At 36.1% G+C, this 19,653-nt stretch overlaps 1 protein-coding gene across 9 annotated transcripts in view; it reads left to right on the top strand.

Moving 5' to 3' along the window:
• Positions 1–19,653, top strand: part of GRIK2 (glutamate ionotropic receptor kainate type subunit 2) — a 731,316-nt gene that overhangs the window by 533,456 nt on the left and 178,207 nt on the right. Inside the window, exon 11 of one of the 9 annotated variants that reach the window (XM_061427740.1) lies at positions 7,998–8,387. The exons of the other annotated variants lie outside the window; for them this stretch is intronic. Within the exon in view, the coding sequence (XP_061283724.1) occupies positions 7,998–8,006 (9 nt within the window). The 3' untranslated portion in view covers positions 8,007–8,387. Of the gene's footprint in view, positions 1–7,997; positions 8,388–19,653 lie in introns of those variants that run through there. 9 annotated transcript variants of the gene reach the window in all.

The following is a 19,653-nucleotide window of genomic DNA, read 5'->3' as shown; positions in this document are numbered from 1 at the left end:
ACTGTAGTCCATGGAATTCTCCAGGCCAGAATACTGGAGTGGGTAGCTTTTCCCTTCTCCAGGGGTATTCCCAACCCAGGGATTGAATCCATTGCAGGAGTATTCTTTACCACCTGAGCCACAAGGGAAGCCCAGATGATGAAGAATCTGCCTGCAATGCAGAAGACTCAGGTTCAATCCCTGGGTCAGGAAGATCCCTTGGAGCAGGAAATGACAGCCTACTCTAATACTCTCGCCTAGAGAATTTCATGAACAGAGGAGCTTGGTGGATTCCAGTCCGTGGGATCGCAAAGAATTGGACAAAAATAAGGGACTAAAACACAGTCAGGAGATAAGGAATCCCATTGCTTTAACTTGTAATTCCTCTATTAGTAGTCTCTTCCCCCACTCCTTCCATGTTGATTGACTTTTTAGTTAGTTTCTCCTCCTTTGATTTTCCCACTTACTTCCTTCACCTTTCCTTTTTGATATATGGTATTTGTTATACTTTTTGTATACTAATAATGCAAATATTTTTCCTGGTTAGGATATTGTCTTTTAATTTGTTTAAAGTATGTGTTTGTGTTTGTGTGAATTTTGGAATAGACTTTTTAAAGTTTGAGTTTGTTGATTTACTTATTTTTTCCCAGAGTTATGATGTTTTCCTTTCTTTGTTGGGGAAATCCTTCCTTAGGTACTCATTAAGATATTCTATTATTTAAGAGTCTTAACATTTTTGTTTTTCATATTTAGTTGTTTTACCACATGCAGTTTGTTCAGTAAGTCTACCAGTGTGGACTTAAGTCCACACTGGTTGGACTTATACTTAAGTAAAAGTCTGAATTCTTTCCACTCTCTTCATGAAGATATACAACCAAATAGTCTAAGTCAGACTTCAGTTCAGTTCCATCGCTCAGTCATGTCTGACTCTTTGCGACCCCATGAATCACAGCACTCCAGGCCTCCCTGTCCATCACCAACTCCCGGATTTCACCCAGACTCACGTCCATCGAGTCAGTGATGCCATCCAGCCATCTCATCCTCTGTCAGACATATTAGTTAATAATTTTCCTTTGAAAAAAAAAAAAAGCAGTGTAAAAAATTGATTTTTACTTTAAATGAGAAATCTTCTGTTAACTCAGACATTAGAACTAAGTACTTGGAAGAGTGCATGACATGTTAAGAAGGACTAATGTAATTCTCTGTAACTGAACTATTTTCTCAGTGATTAAAACAGCAAGTTGTTGAAAGTGGAAATGTACTGTTAAGTAGTTCAGAGACAAACTATTGAGAAAGTTACTTCACAATCAGGAGATCATAGATTAGTACAAGTCTGATTTATACTGTATAATAGATTACTATTCACAAGAAATTATCCCATAGTTGATACTTACTTAATAGCAACTGCTTATTGAATATTTCTCCTGGGAAAGAGTGTTAACTACAGCATTATAATATCTTTTAAATATAATGGTTCTATTTTATCTTTTCTGTTTACTTTTGCAGTAACATTGACATTATCTTTGGAAATATTTGTGTTTTTTAAACATAAATTTAAAAACAAATTAAAAATTTTGATGTATTCTCAAGATTTTTTAAATTTCCCTAATTATTTCCCTAATAATGAACTCTTGGCAATTTACTATTTGGTTGTAATATTATAGTAAAAACCAGTATTAAGGATTATTTTATTTTGTAACTATATATTATTGAATAAATATCCCCCATTTATTACTACTTTCTTTACTTTACTACTTATTATTACTACTTTCTTCAAACAAGATTGTTGAACTTATAATACTTAAAATTTGGTAAAATGAATATTTTAGATATAAATATTATCAGAAAAAAATACCATAAGACATAATTAGAAACTTTAGAAGAAGTAAAAAGCTAACTCAGGATTATAGAGGTTCCTATAGATGTATGGAGACTTCTATACACTTCTATATATAATTTTGCCTCTGACAAAACAGTGCATAGCTAATCAGTCTCACACTGCCGGGCATTGAAACTTTTCCTTGACATAGTCAGGAAAAGCTTCTTAAAAAAGAAAGAAAACTTTTTTTTAAAAGCTTCTTAAATGAACAGGAGAAAACAGATTAGAATGAAGAAAGTTTGAAACTGAGGATGTGATGATGACTCCAACAAGTAAGTACTATATAAAAATGAAAGTAGAACAATAAGGGCAAAGGTATTCTGGGAGAAAATTGCCCACAGGAACGGATCAAAAATCTAGAATTATTTGAATTCAATAATAAGGAGTTTATATTTGACTCAGAGAGTGAATTTACAGTGACACTGTTGAAGCAGTAGACTGAAAAACTCATTTGTCTGTGGTATAAGGTGTTATTTAATCATAAGCACTGACTTGCATCTATTATAAGAAAAGCAGAATAAATGTAACTGAAACAGATATAAAATTATTTTATATTAGGGTATAGTTTATTAACAATGTGTTTGTTTCAGGTGTACAGCAAAGTGATTCAGTTACAGATATACACGTATCTATAATTTTTCAAATTCTTTTCCTATTTAGGTTATTACAGAGTATTGAGCAGAGTACCATCTGCTATACAGTAGGTCCCTGTTGGTTCTCTATTTTAAATAAATGTGACTTTTTTTAAGGTGACCTTTTCTTTAGAACATAAAACAAATCTAAACAATAACAAAGTTCTAAACAAAAGTTAAAATAATTTAAAAAATACAACCATAGAATGAATTTCCTTAATAGAATAAATACCATTTTTTTAACTGTGCCTGGATTTTCCTTCCACAGGAGTTATGTGGAATTGCTTTTCAAAGTAAACTTGAATAGTGGAAATAATGCAATGGCCAAAAAATGATATTCTTCAGTATATCCCTAAGTGAAAGTGTTAGTCTCTCACTCATGTCCTACTCTTTGCCCTAAATAAAAATATAATTCAGTACTGGTAACTCCGCATTTTTCAGTCTGTCCTAATTTTAGCCACTGAAGACTAAAGATAAGTATGAATCCTAGGTGACATAGACACATAAATACATTTTATATACTTCAGGTAATACAATAATAGAGATATTTGCAAGATATTTGGGGAAATTGAGGGGTATATATCTAATCCTACCTGGAAGGAGAAGGATCAAGGAAGTTTTTAAGCTTAAATTGTGAGAAAATGACAGATGCTTTTTCCAATATACTATATTTAGCACTGCAGTTAATTTAATTTTAGAATGTAGTTCTACCTAAAAGATGTTAGTTTATATAACATCACACATGACTAAAAGAATGAACTTGGTCAGGTTCATTTAAGTGCATTGAAAAACAATTCAATTTAAGATAACTCTGATCTGATTAAGAATACTTTTGAAGACAGGGTTAACAAAAGATTTCTATATCTCTTTGCCAGATGGGTTTATTTTTATTAATTAAGAACAGTCTATTGAGAATGCATTTATTTGTTAGTATGTAATTACACTAACATTAACCAATGTTGTTTTATGCTAAAGCATGTGTCTTCACCCATAGAATTTCCTAGTCATTTTTAATTATATTTAAGGTTTTCTGGTTCCTCAAGGACATTCAGTTTGCTAAAGTCGTTGAAGAGAAAAGTTTATTTTTCACATATTTAATTAGGATGATATTTTTGGTCAAATTTTTAAAATCAAGATTCAAGTTGGATTTTGGAATATCAAAGATATTGTATATGGGATGTATTCAAGTACAAATGTATAATCTATACTTCTTTATGTGTCAATTGTTTAGTATTAGACAATATAAAATATTTAGTCCTTATATTTTCTTCTCTTTAGAAATGATTATCTTTGATACCTTATGATGCACTATAGTTTTTTCTTTCACCTGAGATTAATTTTTTTTAGCAACATTTAGATTCCAAATATTCTCTCTGATGTCACTTTCTGTTATTCAATAGATATATCTTCAGGCTTTTCTCTCTGTTTACGATATAAGCTTTGGGATAATCTGTATCTCTAGGACTTAACACAGTGCCTAAGACAAAATAGATTTTTAATGTTGTTGTCCAGTCGCTCATTCATGACTCTTTGTGACCCCATGGACTGCAGCACACCAGGCTTCCCTGTCCTTCGCCAGATTCTTAATGAGGCTTTCTTAAATAAATTAACCCTATTTTCCCATCCATGTCAGTTTGACCAACTCCACCTACAAAACTACTTATAAATAGGGATATGCCTCAAATTAATTTCCCCAACACTCATATTCTGGCTGTCAACTTGCATGCCTTGTTTCCACCATGCAGGTGTCAGTACGTTCACTGAGGCAGGAATGATTTCATCTTCCTCTTGGTACCTCCCATAACACTCAACACACAGAGTAGACATGGTTAAACAATATTCATAGAATAGATGGATGGGTATAAATGGTCCGTCTTGCCTCTACTCCTCTGTACACTGCTACTGCTGCTGCTGCTGCTAAGTTGCTTCAGTCGTGTCCAGCTCTGTGCGACAAGTCACTTCAGTCGTGTCCGACTCTGTGCGACCCCATAGACGGCAACCCACCAGGCTCTGCCGTCCCTGGGATTCTCCAGGCAAGAACACTGGAGTGGGCTGCCATTTCCTTCTCCACCTCAGTACACTAGCGAAGTGTAATAAACTTCACATCATACCTGTGATTTTATTCTAAGCCATAGCTCTCCTATCATCACAGATTCCTTCTGAAAAAGAAAAAAAAAATTGGGGTAAGATTGTCGAATTTATGAGAAATTAAAAATGGAGAAATTAGTCACAGCTAGAGGGTAATAGATAAAAGCATTCTGAAATACTTTGTATCCCAAATGTAGGCACATAGGAATGTCAGTTTTAAATGTTTCTCAAGCAAATATTGTCAGATATATCAGGTAATACAAGATGAAATAGTAGGAGGGCATGTGTTATGATAAGAACCTTAGAAAAAGTAGGTAGCTTCTTGATTAGATGGATAAGTAATTAAGACACAATGATAATCTCTCAAGACAATTTCATTTTTATCATCTAAATTTGCTCCCTTTTTCTTTTTTACTTGATTTATTTTGGATTGAATGGATTTTCTTTGGTCTCAATCCTTTCTTCCTCTATTAGTCTAAAGTTATAACCTTTATTTACTTTTTATTATTTTAGTGGCTATTTTAGCAAGCATGCTTAACAAGATGCCAATATCAAAACTGTGCAAGGACCTTAGAAAGGTTAAACTCTGGCATGGTCTTTATTTTAGTTGACCCACTGAGTATGAGTGTGCTAGGGCATGTTGCTTTTATACAAAAGGCTCACATCTGATCTTTCATTTCGCATTTTGTTTGAGACCCAGGCCTTATCTTTGAAGTTGGGCTTCTTAGCTTTGGAGTCTACCTCAGAGCTAGACTATGAGGATGATAGAGTTGGCAGTGTACTCAGCAAATGCCAGCTCAAAATCTCTGGCTTCGTATTTCCTTCATTTTAGTTTCAGAATTAAAACTATTCTTCTGATCACTTAATCCTTCTGGAAATGCAACTGGAGGGATATCTCCACAAACACTTAGTCCCTTTCATTGTATATTGGATTTCGGTATTGTCGATTTTATTTCTTTGGGAAATGACATTTTCCCGACCCCATTCCCAAACGAGAAAACATCAAAATTAAATACATAATATTTAATTAAACAAAACCATAGGAGTTATAAGAAAGAGCAATGTTGTTAATATCATTGAGAATAAACATATTCAAGAAGAAGCCCAAAGGAGTTTTATTTCATTTATTCATTGAAGGACTGCTGCTTTTTTCTCTTCTGTGTGCCAGTCACTATGAGTGCCACAGAGATAGACTTGTGTGTCACAGTGTGTGTCACACTCCTCCCTTTAGAATGTGTAATGTGGTACAGAAACTAGATATGAATGTACAATTACCACAAGCGACTGATTAAAGAATCAGATGTCATGATGCACCCAGGAGGGCTGGGGAGTAAATCCAGCGCAAAGAGAGAATGTCTAAGATTGGAAGCATGTTAAAAGTGTGTGGTGAGATGGCATTGTGAATGCGTCATGAAAGATCTAACATGATCAGAGTTGTGAATCAGAAAATGTGTTCAAGAAATGTTTTTGTATAAACACCAGTCACCATTGTAAAAGAAAACAATGTTTACAAATCAGTATAAATTATTTATTATCACTTTCTCCTAAAATATTATTCACTAGTCAACAACATCTATCAGTCAACAATTATGATGAATCAGTTGCAGGAATATGTATATGCAAGTGTGCACACATACACATGTAACTATTTTGTTTCATTTTCCTTGCTTAAAAAAGCTAATTAATGTTTTAAAATAGGGTATAATGATCTCTTACCTTGGGATCAACATTACAAATAAAAATGTAATCAGGTGTCAGTATTTAGAAGTCAAAATGTAAGGAAAAAATGTTTAGGCAAATCAATTAATTATGTAACTAGCAATATTAGGTTGAAACATAAAATTGGTATTTTTATACATTAAAATGAAATACCACATAAAATGAAATGCCACAGATTTCATTTGATTCCATCTATACATTTAATCTTATTATTATACCATTAAAAGGTTTGCAGACACTTTTCTTACCATGGGATTTAAATATATAACCTTTAAGGATTAATTTAAAAACAACATTAGGTTCTTTGCTTTAGAAGATGGATGTGGCAAAAAATTCTTTTCTGATACTTTCAAGTTTCCTTAAGACTCTAGATCTAATGAAAACTGATAACTGGTCTAAATGACCAAAATGTGGTTTCCTACAAAAACAAACGAAAAGCTTCATTCTTGAAGTATAGTTCAAGGCCCATCTTTTCGGACAGTGCCAGAGGCCTGTCATCATTGTTTAAACCTTGGCAAAGTTCAAAGAGAGCTCATCAATGCACAGTGAGAATTAATGTGCACCACTCATGACCCAGCTGAGACCCTTTGTTAAAACAGTCAATTCCTATGCTGTTTGTAAGGTTGTGCAGTTGTAATACCTGGATTCCTGCCAGGAAAAGCCATAGTAACCAAACAACTAGTGTCCTTCTGTTTTCAAATCAATCTTTCACGGTGTAAAGAATTTTTTTGAATTATGATGAATCTTGTTGCCAGGCAGTACTTGGTCATTCTAAGACCTGAAGTAAATGACGTTGCTTTTATGTATTTGCTAAGGTAGACAGATTCATTCCCATGCATCTCTTTACATAAATTATTTATGTTGTAGTTTGTCATAGCAGGCAAGGTTGAATTTTCTAATTAAAACAGAATATGTAATATGCATACAAATAATACTAATGTTTTGATGTGTTCTCTTTTTGTCTCTGTATAAGTCATGGTGTATTGTTTAAGTGTTTTTTAAGACAAGTAAACTTGACCTTCATAATTTTTTAAAGTAATTGTTGTAATAGTACAATTACACATAGGCAAACATGCATGTTTACATATATTTTATAGGCATGTGGTATATATGTCTATTAATTTATACAAGCAGTATAAAAGTATGTATATGTATATTAATAATTTTAAAGGAATAAAAATATCTGAGTAAAAAAATAGGTATTGTTTGAATGAATTAAGATTCAGTGTTGCTGTCAAGGACAATTTCTCATGGTTAAAGTTCAATATGAACTTAGATAATTTAGTGGAGATTTGATCATGGCTTCATTTGCTATCCTCAGTGAAATCTATTCTTCAATTCATTATTCCTTAATACATTTTCATTCTATGTTGAAAGATAATCAGTCCATCGAATATATTTTTGTATTAAAAATGTTTTAAAATTATAACCAGTAGAATAACTGCAACGGGCCAGATTTCCAAATCCCCCTCTATTTATTATCATAGGCTGATTTTGAGCAACTTGCCTAAGTCCCTGAGCCTCACTTTTATTTTATTTTTTTAACCTGAAAAAGAATATTGACAAAAGCATAAACTTCATGCTAAAGATTAAATGACATAAAACATCCTAAGCGCTAAGAATACGGCCAGGTGTATTATAAGCTTTCAGTAAGTGTTACCTGTCATTAGTAGTTTTTTTTTTTTCTTTTTTTCTGCTAGAAAGGATAGCAAGTATCTGAAATGAATGAAAACATAAACCCAGACATCACACTGCCTCTTCTACTCAGTCTGCTTCCTATTGAAATTATCAATAGGATAAACAAATAAGGAAAAGTCCACATCTTCTCTGGAATCTATGGACAGGACCATCCAAATGTCAAATTTTATGCCTATTTCACCTAATACATCTGTGACAAGAGAGAAGGAAGAGGAGAGGGTTGGCACCGGATCCTACTCCTAAAACAAGCAGTGTGTGTCAGAATTTTGTGGAAAACCATGAAAACTTGCAATTTGTGTCCTTAATAGTGTATTTTTTAAACATGAAAGGTTTTTTAAACAAAATGTACCACACAATTTTATTATCAGACATTATAAACACTCTAAGACTAACTGGTCTATTTAATTATTCCTGTATTTTTATCTGTACAATGTGCTGGGATATTTCGACTTTGCTCTGACCTATGTTACCCCTTGTTTCCTTTCTCACAAGCCATTTATTATATTCTCTGTATCCCTACCCCTCCATCATTAATAATCTTCCTTCATTTCTATATTCTTCCTTGGCTGTTTCCTACAATGTTTGTCCTCTCTCCTGTTCAAATTGCTCTCTCTCTGTAGCCCTGTCCATGATGGCTACTCTGTCTCACCTCACTTATCTTGAGAGGCTATTTTTGTTGTTCAGTCACTAAGTCGTGTCAAATTCTTTGCAACCCCATGGACTACAGCAAATCAGCCTTCCCTGTCCTTCACCCTTTCCCAGAATCTGCTGAAACTCATGTCCATTGAGTCAGTGATGCCATCCAACCATCTCATCCTCCGTCACCCCATTCTCCTCCTGCCCTTCATTTTTCCCAGAATCAGGGTCTTTTCCAATGAGTTGGCTCTTCTCATCAGGTGGCCACAGTATTGGAGCTTCAGATTTAGCATCAGTCCTTCCAGTAAATATTTGGGGTTCATTTCCTTTAGGATTGATTGGTTTGATCTCCTTGCTGCCCAAGAGACTCTCAAGAGTCCTCTGCACCACAAATTGAAAGACTCAATTCTTTGGTGCTCCAGTACAAAAGGCTGGGTCAGATTGATAAGAAAGACTGGATCAGGCATCATGAGCTAAACACAAATGTCTGCAGTTTTTACCTACAGAAATTGTTTCTCACTTCAACTATGTATGGATTAAAGGCCAGCTGAGTATTCTGCTCCATATTTTCTCGTTAGAAGCCAAGCTGATGGGGCCACTGCCATGTGAGCATTGCTGATTGATCACATCAGGCAAAGAGTGGGAACATGGTGAACTGGACACTGTCTCTTAAAAGTTTCTTCTTAGAAATGAGAGCATACTGATTCTCCTTTTATTCCATTAACCAAAGTAGCATTTGAGTATGCTCAACCTTGTGGCAAGAAAGGAGTATAGTCAACTATGTGCTCAGAAAAAGAAAAACCAGAATATAATTGAATACCTCAATACCCAATACCACTCTCCTTATTGCTGTTCCCAGTTCATGAATTCTCTAAGCTCCAGGAAAGCCATGCTTCTCTGAGGTGCATGTCCCTGGATATACTCTTCCTTCTCTTTTTTAAGTTATCCTCCACCCACTTCTTAATCACAGTTACTCATCCACTGTTAACTTTAACCACTGGATCACTTTAAGATAGTTGATTTTATGTCTTTATATAAATTCTTTTTGTCTTGTTTTTTTTGTTTTGTTTTTATGTCTTTATGTCTTCAATGTCTTTATAGATGACCCATTCATCACCACGGACCCAGACTTCTTGAATTGTTCATTCCCAGGAGCCTTTTAGCCACGTTTTATATATGCCTATGTGCTGTACTTAGTCACTCAGTCATGTCCAACTTTTTGTGTCCCCTTGGACACAATTGCATCACAATCATTATTGTGACTCAAAGTACACTAACTCTTAGATTAGTAATTCAGACATTTAACTCCTTTCCTCTTACTTTTAGATAAATTTGACCCCATTACACTTGATTTTGACCCTCTCGAACCTATGAGTTGATTAATCATCTATTTGTTTTTCATATATCAGTCATTTCCTTCATCGTATTTCTCCATATCCAGCTAAGTTTCTCTCTTTTATTGTCACAGACATTCTTCTCTAGTACTGAATTTATTTTTCCTCTGTTGTTTTACAGAAAACTTGACCCTGTATTTGTGTCATTATCTTCTCCACTGGGCCTGACTCAGAAAAATAAACTCAGCTGGAGAAAATCAACCCATCATGAAAAGTGGAGCCTCTATAACTGATAGTAATCCCAAATGAGCTGTCAATTCTGTCACAACTGCTACAAACTCTTTGTAGTTACCACATTCTCTTACATTCTACAACACTGTTCTTAAAGTTTCTTTCTGCTTCTCAAGTCTACCAGTCCCTCTCCAACTTAAACAGAAAACCTGCTCTCCTGCTTCTAAGAGAAATAGTATCATTAGATAAGAATGTCCTACCTCAATGCTGATCATCAAATTTACAAGCACTGCTCATTAACAGCTATTTTGTCCTCTTGTGGGTTTGATGGAGAGATTGGTCCTTCTCAAGGATTATCTTTCCATCTTTCTTTTCCATTCTAGCTTGTGTGTTCAGGAATTTTTAGATCTAAGTTTCTTTCTTTCTCTGCTTTAGACATCTAAGCCTTTCACTTCTGATCAATTTACATTTATGTTTTTAAAGGACCATGATTTCTCATTAAGAAAAATATATTTCAGCAGTCACCCAATGTTTCAAGTTACCCTCTGAGGCAAATGTCCTTATCATCTTTACCTTTCCTTCTTTATTTGGTTGTACAGTGCATCTCATATCTCACCAATAATTGTTTTTGAGCAAACATGTCATCAAAAATTGCTCTTATTAATGTTGCCAAGTTGCTAAATCCCATAGATATTTGTCAGGCTTTGTCTTATTTGATCTGTAAAAAGCTATTTATTCAACTTCCTACTCTGAAGCATTCTTTGCCACTGGTTTCCATACAATTTTCCTCATTTTCCCTCTTAGGTTACTATTTGCTATCTTTACCTCTTTGAACCATCTTGCCAGAAAGAATGTATATTATAATAAATTTAGGGAAAAAAACCCTACTCCTTTATTTCTTGCCAAGATGATGTAGAAATATCAGCCTTTGAAGACTCCTCTAAGACCCCAAAACTAATTAAGGCTCCTCCTTGATTAATACCCAAAACAAAAATCCATGCAAAATAAGCAGAATAAACTCAGCTAAAGCTATCAACCCCAGGGCCCTGATGCATAAGTAGAGCTTGTTGGTCTAGAATTATCCATTGATTAAAAATTGTGAGGAAATCAACAAGATGTTGCCAGTCAGACACTCTCACTCCATGCTCTCATGCGCTCTCACCCCATGTTCTGTAACAATGACTTTGCACAGTTATGTAACAGCTGAGATTACTTATAGCATTGCACATGTGCATCACAAGGTATTCGCTTGGTCATGGGCTACTTTGTGCAGTATGCCTGTATGAGCTTCACCATGAAAGCCCTGGCTGCTGCTGCATTGGGGCTACTACATTGGAGCAACATCATGGTTGTGGTATATGAGGTTATATAATGGCTATGTTATGGCTGCTTCTAAAGCTGCTGTGTCAGCCAGGATAGAGGCTGTGTTATGGCTTCTGTGCCAGCCAGGAGAGAATAGACATGCCTGCAGTTCCTATGGCTCCTCACGTCTTCTTCCAGCCTCTTAGTTCATGCCTTGCCTACCCTGCGTTCAGCAAACAGTGTGAACAACAAGACAATTGGCATCATGAACAGGATCAACAATACAAGAGTACTTTGTGTGAAATCTAAGTGTAAAGACATATTTACTGCTTGAAACCAGAACCTTGGATGTGGTTCATTGTGAAAGCAGCATTAAACTTCTGGCTGCTGCTGCTCCTAAGTCGCTTCAGTCATGTCCGACTGTGCAACCCCATAGATGGAAGCCCACCAGGCTCCCCCGTCCCTGGGATTCTCCAGGCAAGAACACTGGAGTGGCTTGCCATTTCCTTTTCCAATGCATGCGAGCATGCTAAGTTGCTTCAGTCATGTCTGACTCTGTGGAACCTTATGGACAGCAGCCCACCAGGCTCCTCTGTACACAGGATTCTCCAGGCAAGAATACTGGAATGGGTTGCCATTTCCTTCTCCATTACTATTGGAGGCTTTGGTTTATTTGAAAGTTGTGATCCTAGGTAAACAGAAAGGCACAGATTCTGTCAGGTAAGTAAGAACTCTGTCAAGTTACCTGATTATTTCAGAACTAGATTCAAACACCAATATCACCAGGGGATGTGAAACTCAAACTATCCTTTTGAAACATTGCTATGGATTGGAAGATGAGAAAGGGATCACAGAATGAAAGAAATAATAGGACCACTTGAACGGAATCTGTGAGGATACTTGAGCGAGTGAGAGAGGGAATGAAATAGGTAAAAATGACAAAAAAAAATGCAAGCTTATATTGAAAAAAACACAATAGAACATGGTTTTATCCTTGCAAAATACATTTTGTACAACTGTCAATATTTTATAAATAAAAAGTAAAGGCAAAATATCTTTTAAAATTATATACAATGCATGAAAAGAAATTATATAGTAAAATTATATATGAAAATATGAAAAATAAAAATAATGAATGTTTAACAAGTAGTAAAAATGTCATTAAAAAAAGTAGGCTAGGTATGCTGCTGCTGCTGCTGCTGCTAAGTCGCTTCAGTCGTGTCCGACTCTGTGCGACCCCATAGACGGCAGCCCACCAGGCTCCCTCATCCCTGGGATTCTCCAGACAAGAACACTGGAGTGCGTTGCCATTTCCTTCTCCAATGCATGACAGTGAAAAGTGAAAGTGAAGTCACTCAGTCGTGTCTGACTCTTAGCGACCCCATGGACTACAGCCTACCAGGCCCCGTCCATGGGATTCTCCAGGCAAGAGCACTGGAGTGGGGTGCCATTGCCTTCTCCGAGACTACGTATACTGAACATGAAAAGAGAATGAGTTAAAAATAGTGATTAATTTAATCAACACAAAAACCATAGATAAATAAAAAATATATACTTTTTGAAAGAAGAGATAAGGGAAATGGAGAATAAATTGAGAAGTTTCATCATATGTTGAGTAGGAGTTCCAGAAGAAAAAAATGGAAATAATTGCAAAGAAGCAATATTTAAAAAGATAATACCTGAGAATTTGCTGGAATTTTGGTAAAATATTTACCAATAAATTAAAAAATATACTCTAAGAGATAGGATAGGCTAAAAAAATGAATAAATTTACCCCATTGTGAACAATACAGAGAGAAAAAAATTAAAAATAAAGAACAGACTGATTTCTAATGCATGTAACTGACAAAGGAATTTAAGTATTCAGACTACAGGAACTTCTGTGAATAGGCAGTGAGAATGGGATAAGAATAGAGATATGGGTTTCTAAAATTTCAAGGCCACAGCCTCTATGAGCTGGGTTTAATGGTTTGAGACCAATTCCTAGGATCTAGGAGCAAATGCTTTTATCCAAATAGTGGGCAAGAAGAAAGATTAAGGGGCTATCTTTTGCTGTTGATGAATGGTTAGAGCCTAGAAAGCAGGAAATAGTACTGAGGTATACTGTCCAAAGGGTGAATTGATCAGGTAGAAGAAAGTGCATTATCATGAATTTAATACAGAAATCCCCATGGTTCTAGCTGAAAGGCAATGAATGTATCTGTGGCTGCTGCATTAACGGGTCTCATTGGTGAAAAACATAATTTCAAACTAAGGATCTTGCTATCTAATATAGATCACTAGACTGGCCAAAAACATGGGAACTTTGAGTGATTAGCAAACAACCAACACACTGCTCAAAACTGAAAGTATTGATAAATGAGTCTTGCTTCCTGATGGGGAGCTGCTCTCCACCTCCATTCTCCCTGATCCCTCTCACCATCTCTCTCAATCCCAGTTTACTCAAGAATAAGAATTGGCAGAGATTGGAACAAAGTCTTTCTGTTTTCCAGAGAGACTAAAGACTGCAAACACCTGTTCGTGTATATTTGAGAACTTTGGTCAGGTAAGAAAATTTGTATGGCTTTTTTGGATACAGGTGACCAAGGCACCATACTGCCTAGTCTCACTGGTATCATGAGTCATCCACATGCAGCTGATCAGTGTCAGAATCCACAATAAAGGAAGGAATCTAACATGGCCTTATGTTAAGGGACCTTTGGACCAATTCAACATAGTGTGTTTGTTGCTTCTACATATGTATGTAATAAAAGAGTTTGCCTGTAATATGTCATTTCTTAAGGCCCAGAGGGAATCTTCCCAATCATAAAAAGTTACATGTAGAAAAGTTCTAGTACTTTTCAATCCCATGATCCTAGTGACCCCTTTAGACTGTAAGTCTTGGTGGCTGATGCTTTTGCCTCTTGGTGTTGTATACCTGAAGTTTTGCCTTAGAATTCTGAACTCATCATCTTCTAGACACGGCCACCATCTACATCCTTTTAAAAGCAGCTATTAGTTTGCAGCTAGACCACTGATGAAAATGAATGCCTGATCCATAGAAACCTTGTGACTCTGTGGCTTGATGGTCCTATTTTGAGGTAGGGGAACTTAGGCTTTAGTAACTAACAATATGGGAAGACTGAAAGTTTCACTTATCAAGTGGAAATAACGTATTGAAGAACTCAGCCATCCAGGCAGCAGTGACATCTTGGCTTTATCTGAAAAGAGGTAACTATACCTTTGGGGGAAATTTTATCCTCCACTTCACAGCTTAAAATAGCTGCTGACTAACCAGGGCCCTCGATTCATAGCAGTTCTTCTAAATGCCTAGACTTGATTCACTGACAAGTTGAAACGTGATGTTGTCCGCTGGGCTCCTGTGAATATCCATTATTAGTGCTAGCTAAATAGAACCCAAACTGGATGTGATCTTTCTTATAAGTGGGCAAAAGTCAAGGTCATTTTTATAACTGTATGACCCCCACTATTGCCAGTGCCCTATGTTTTAGTCCATTATTTTGGAAAACTATATTCTGGCAGACTAAATATACCCCTCTCTTCAGCTACCTGCCATGGACATAGATTCTGGATGCTGATCAGGAAGTTTGGGTCACTAATAAATCCAGAATCTATGATTATTAATTGCTATATTGGTCTTTCTTGCTCATAGTTTAAGTCTCAAAGTATTCCCCGAATCTTCTCCTAACAACTCCATTGATCTTTTCTTCATACAATTCATTATGTTTTTATCATTCCTTTGGTATTTCTTGCTTCAAGGAATCTTATATAAATTCTGGGAGAGATCCCCATTCTGCCTAGTCTACCAGTAAATAGTGATTGATAGAGCCTGTCATATTGTTTCACAGATGAGAAAATAGAAGCTTATTTTACTCTACTATGAGATATATTTATGTGAACTTTTAAACCAGTGAATGAATAGTAATTACCTTCTGAAGTCATGAATATCTAATGTTTTTATAATTTAGTCATTGTTCTGAGTTTTTATGTAGATATGGAAAGATTCAGAAATATAATCAAATTGAGTATTGTTCCCTCTTACTCCTGGAGTTGCAGAGAGTCAGACACAAATGAGCGCCTTTCACTTTCACTTTCTCAGTGTTCAGGCAGTTTCACTGGAAACTTTGTAAAATGCTGCTTAATAATGTATAGTAATTCTTTCTAGTTATATTCTAATTTATTAATTATTCCCTTATAAGGTGTGAAAGCTACTCATAGTCCCAGATTACAGGTGATCTTGAGAAAATACCTTTATGTATCAGCCTGTTTCTGAATTTGGAAATTTTCTAAAAATTTGAGATGTGAAATTCTAGTACAATGGATAGATATAAGATCTAAGCAGCCTGGAAGAGTAGCCTGTTTTTCATTCAATACAAACATTTTTGCTTATGATTTCCATCAAGTTCTTCTACATCTGAAATTAGACATTTAATTCTATTGCATAAAGTTTTTGGCAACACACAAAAAGTCATTTGTTCTGGTTTTAGGGAAGTAAAAAGAAAGAGAAAGAGTTAGGAAAGAAGAAAGGAAGACAAAGAAGGGCCAAAGTGGCGGGAGCTTAGATAAAACAATAAATGGAAAATTCTAACCTTTGTTTTATGGATCTATTTCTTAATATTGCATTCAGTTTTCTACTATCAAACACTACTGCAACTATAGCAGTATTAGAGAGATTTTTGTTTGCTGCTTTACAGGACATTTCTTATTTAACCTTTTTGTTCAGACTTAACTGTGAGTTATTCAAGCATCCTTAAATATATGGGAATATGTTATTAACTTGTATTAACAAATATGGGAATAGCTTCAATTATTATTAATAAACACGGGGAAGTGGTATCAGCTCAATCATTACACCTGGATTATTAGGAAAATCAACTATTCTGAAAGGAAATTGCTGTTCCTCAGTGATATTTACAGAAAATCATAAAGCTATTTTTACTAATTGACGGATTTCTATAGGGCGTCCGTGATCACATAGGTGGATATAGGAGTAAGGTCATGTCACAGATTCAGAATTACTGTGGATAGTATTATTGACCTATTTTTCTAGTATTATTTATATAAAACTGAGTTACCACAAACATAAGGTTTTTCTTAAATATTTAATTGGTATTATAATATTTTAACAAATTCTAAGGCACAGCTAAACAGCTCTTTTGCAGTTAATTTGAATAAAAGAATTTATAGAACCACATTTATAGCATAAATAGAAGAGCATAAATATAAATGGAATTATTTCCTTTTATTGGTAAAACCAAACAAGAGTGAAATGAGAGGTGCAATAACAAAAGTTTTCTAAATCTGACACCTTTTGTTTAGGGTTTGAAGTGTGTGTCATGTGATGTTTCTATATTTCCATGGGACTTTCTCAAGAGGATGATTTAGTGAGAGAAACTTGTGGGGGGTGGGGGGAAGTGGAGACATGTATACCACTCCTTCCACATACCCAGCTCCTATCTACCCCAGAGCATTTGTAACTTATAAGTCCCTTTGCCAGGGAACTCTGATCAGAATATCTCAGGGCTTTATCCCCAATTTCACTGAGGTCTGGACTCAAACTTCAGGACCTTGGGGAGATTTCCTTTGCTCATCTTAGTCCCTTCTTCCCTAGTCACACTCTGATCCTCTTAACCTGATTTATCTTCCTTCTCAGCACTCTTCATGTTCTGACATTATCGCGTCTAATTGTTTTTTGATAGGTGGCTGTTTTCTTCACTTTGTCTGTCTTTGCAGTACTATGAGCATCTAGAACAGTTCCTATTACAAAGCAGTCATTCAAGAATAAATATTTGTTAAATAAATTGGTGAATTGCTCAAAAATAACTTGTTAAATAGTTGAGTGAATGATTTCAGATAGATTTCAGGATTCCTAGTTCCCTCATACCTCAAACATTTTGAAAGTGAAAGTGAAAGTTAGTCACTTAGTCATGTCTGACTCTTTGTGACCCAATGGACTGTAGCCCACCAGGCTTGTCTGTGGAATTCTCCAAACAAGAAATACTGGAGTGGATTGTCATTTCCTTCTCCATCAAACATTTTAACAAATATCAAATAAACAGTTAAAACCTTTAAAGCAATTAAGTAATGCAGATTTAAAGAATTTCACTGGAAATCCCAGGTGGCTAAAGAATCTGCATGCCAATGCAGGAGATAATGGGTTCCATCTATGGATTGGGAAGATTTTCTGGAGAAGGAAATGTCAACCCACTCCAGTATTCTTGCCTGGGAAATTCCATGGACAAAGGAGCCTGGCCTGCTAAAGTCTGTGGGGTTGCAAAAGCGTCAGACATGACTAGGCGACTAAACAACAGCAACAAAGGAATTTCCTTAGTCATGGAAACCAGAGAAAACATATTACAAAGTATTTTTTATTAGAGTATCAATTATAAAGATATCTATATGCATTGCTGCTGCTGCTGCTCCTAAGTCACTTCAGTCATGTCCGACTCTGTGCAACCCCATAGATGGCAGCCCACCAGGCTCCCCCGTCCCATGGATTCTCCAGGCAAGAACACTGGAGTGGGTTGCCATTTCCTTCTCCGTCTACATGCAATACAGGCTAGCTATTTAGATATATCTGAATATTTTATTGCCCAAAGTTCTTTCTTACTGTGTATACTATTATAACAGTCTAACTGTTTTGTTGTTGTTGTTACTAAGTTGTGTCCAGATGACACTAATGATAAGAACCCACCTGCCAATGCAGGAAAAATAAGAGATGCGGGTTCAATCCTTGGGGCAGGAAGATCACCTGGAGAACGGCATGGCAATCCACTCTAGTTTTCTTACCTGGAAAGTCCGATGGAGAGAGGAGCCTGGCGGGCTGCAGTCCATGGGGTCACAAAGAGTTGATATGACTGAAGTGACTTAACACACACATATTCTTTACCACTGAGGCACCAGGGAAGCCCTGTTTATCTGTTTAACAAATACTAATATGTGCTTTGTATTTGTTCTAAGCATATAACACAGACTTTTAAATGTAAGGAGTTAAGTAAATTTATAATTTAGATTTGACCCACTTAGTTAAGTTTGCTTAGTAATTCAGCATATGAGGTAAATCTATTTGTAAAGTAAGTTCTGGGAGAGAGGTATGTTCTACCTAGCAAAATGTTATCTCTCTTCTTAGATAAGAATAGAGTTTATCTTCTGTGTTTGACTCTTTGAAACCCCATGGACTATACAGTCTGTGGAATTCTCCAGGCCAGAATACTGGAGTGGGTAGCCTTTCCCTTCTCCAGGGGATCTTTCCAACCCAGGGATCTAACCCAGGTCTCCCGCATTGCAGTTGGATTTTTTACCAGCTGAGCCTTTACCAGGGAAGCCCCAACAGTAAGGGAACACAGCCCTGCCCCTCAACAGAAAATTGGATTTAAGATTCACTGAGCATGGCTGTGCCTGTCATAACAAGGGCCCAGTTTCCCGCTCAGTCAGTCTCTCCCATCAGGAAGCTTCCATAAGATTCTTATCCTTATCCATCAGAGGGCAGACTAAATGAAAAGCACAATCACAGAAAACTAACCAAACTGACCACATAGACCACAGCCTTGTCTAACTCAATGCAACTATGAGCCATGCCAGGTAGGGCCAACCACGATGGATGGGTCACGGTTGAGAATTCTGACAAAACATGCTCCATTGGACAAGGTAATGGCAAACCACTTCAGTATTCTTGCCTTGAGAACCCCATGAAAAGTAAGAAAAGGCAAAAAGATATGACACTGAAAGATGAACTCCCCAGGTTGGTAGGTGCCCAGTATGCTACTAGAGATCAGTGGGAAAATGACTCCAGAAAGAATGAAGAGACAAAGACAAAGCAAAAACAACACTTAGCTGTGGATGTGACAGGTGATGGAAGTAAAGTCCAATGCCGAAAACAGCAATATTGCATAGGAATCTGGAATGTTAGGTCCATGAATCAAGGCAAATTGGAAGTGGTCAAACAGGAGATGGCAAGAGTAACCATCGACATCTGAGAAATCAGTGAACTAAAATGGACTGGAATGGCTGAACTGAACTCAGATGACCATTATATCTACTACTGTGGGCAAGAATACCTTAGAAGAAATGGAGTAACCATCATAGTCAACAAGAGTCCAGAATGCAGTCCTTGGATGCAATCTCAAAAATGACAGAATGATCACTTTTCTAAGGG

This window comes from Bos javanicus, chromosome 9 (genome assembly GCF_032452875.1).
Source record: "Bos javanicus breed banteng chromosome 9, ARS-OSU_banteng_1.0, whole genome shotgun sequence".
NCBI classification, from domain to species: domain Eukaryota; kingdom Metazoa; phylum Chordata; class Mammalia; order Artiodactyla; family Bovidae; genus Bos; species Bos javanicus.
Note: the sequence above shows the minus strand (reverse complement) of the source record. Positions and strands in the feature narration are given on the sequence as shown.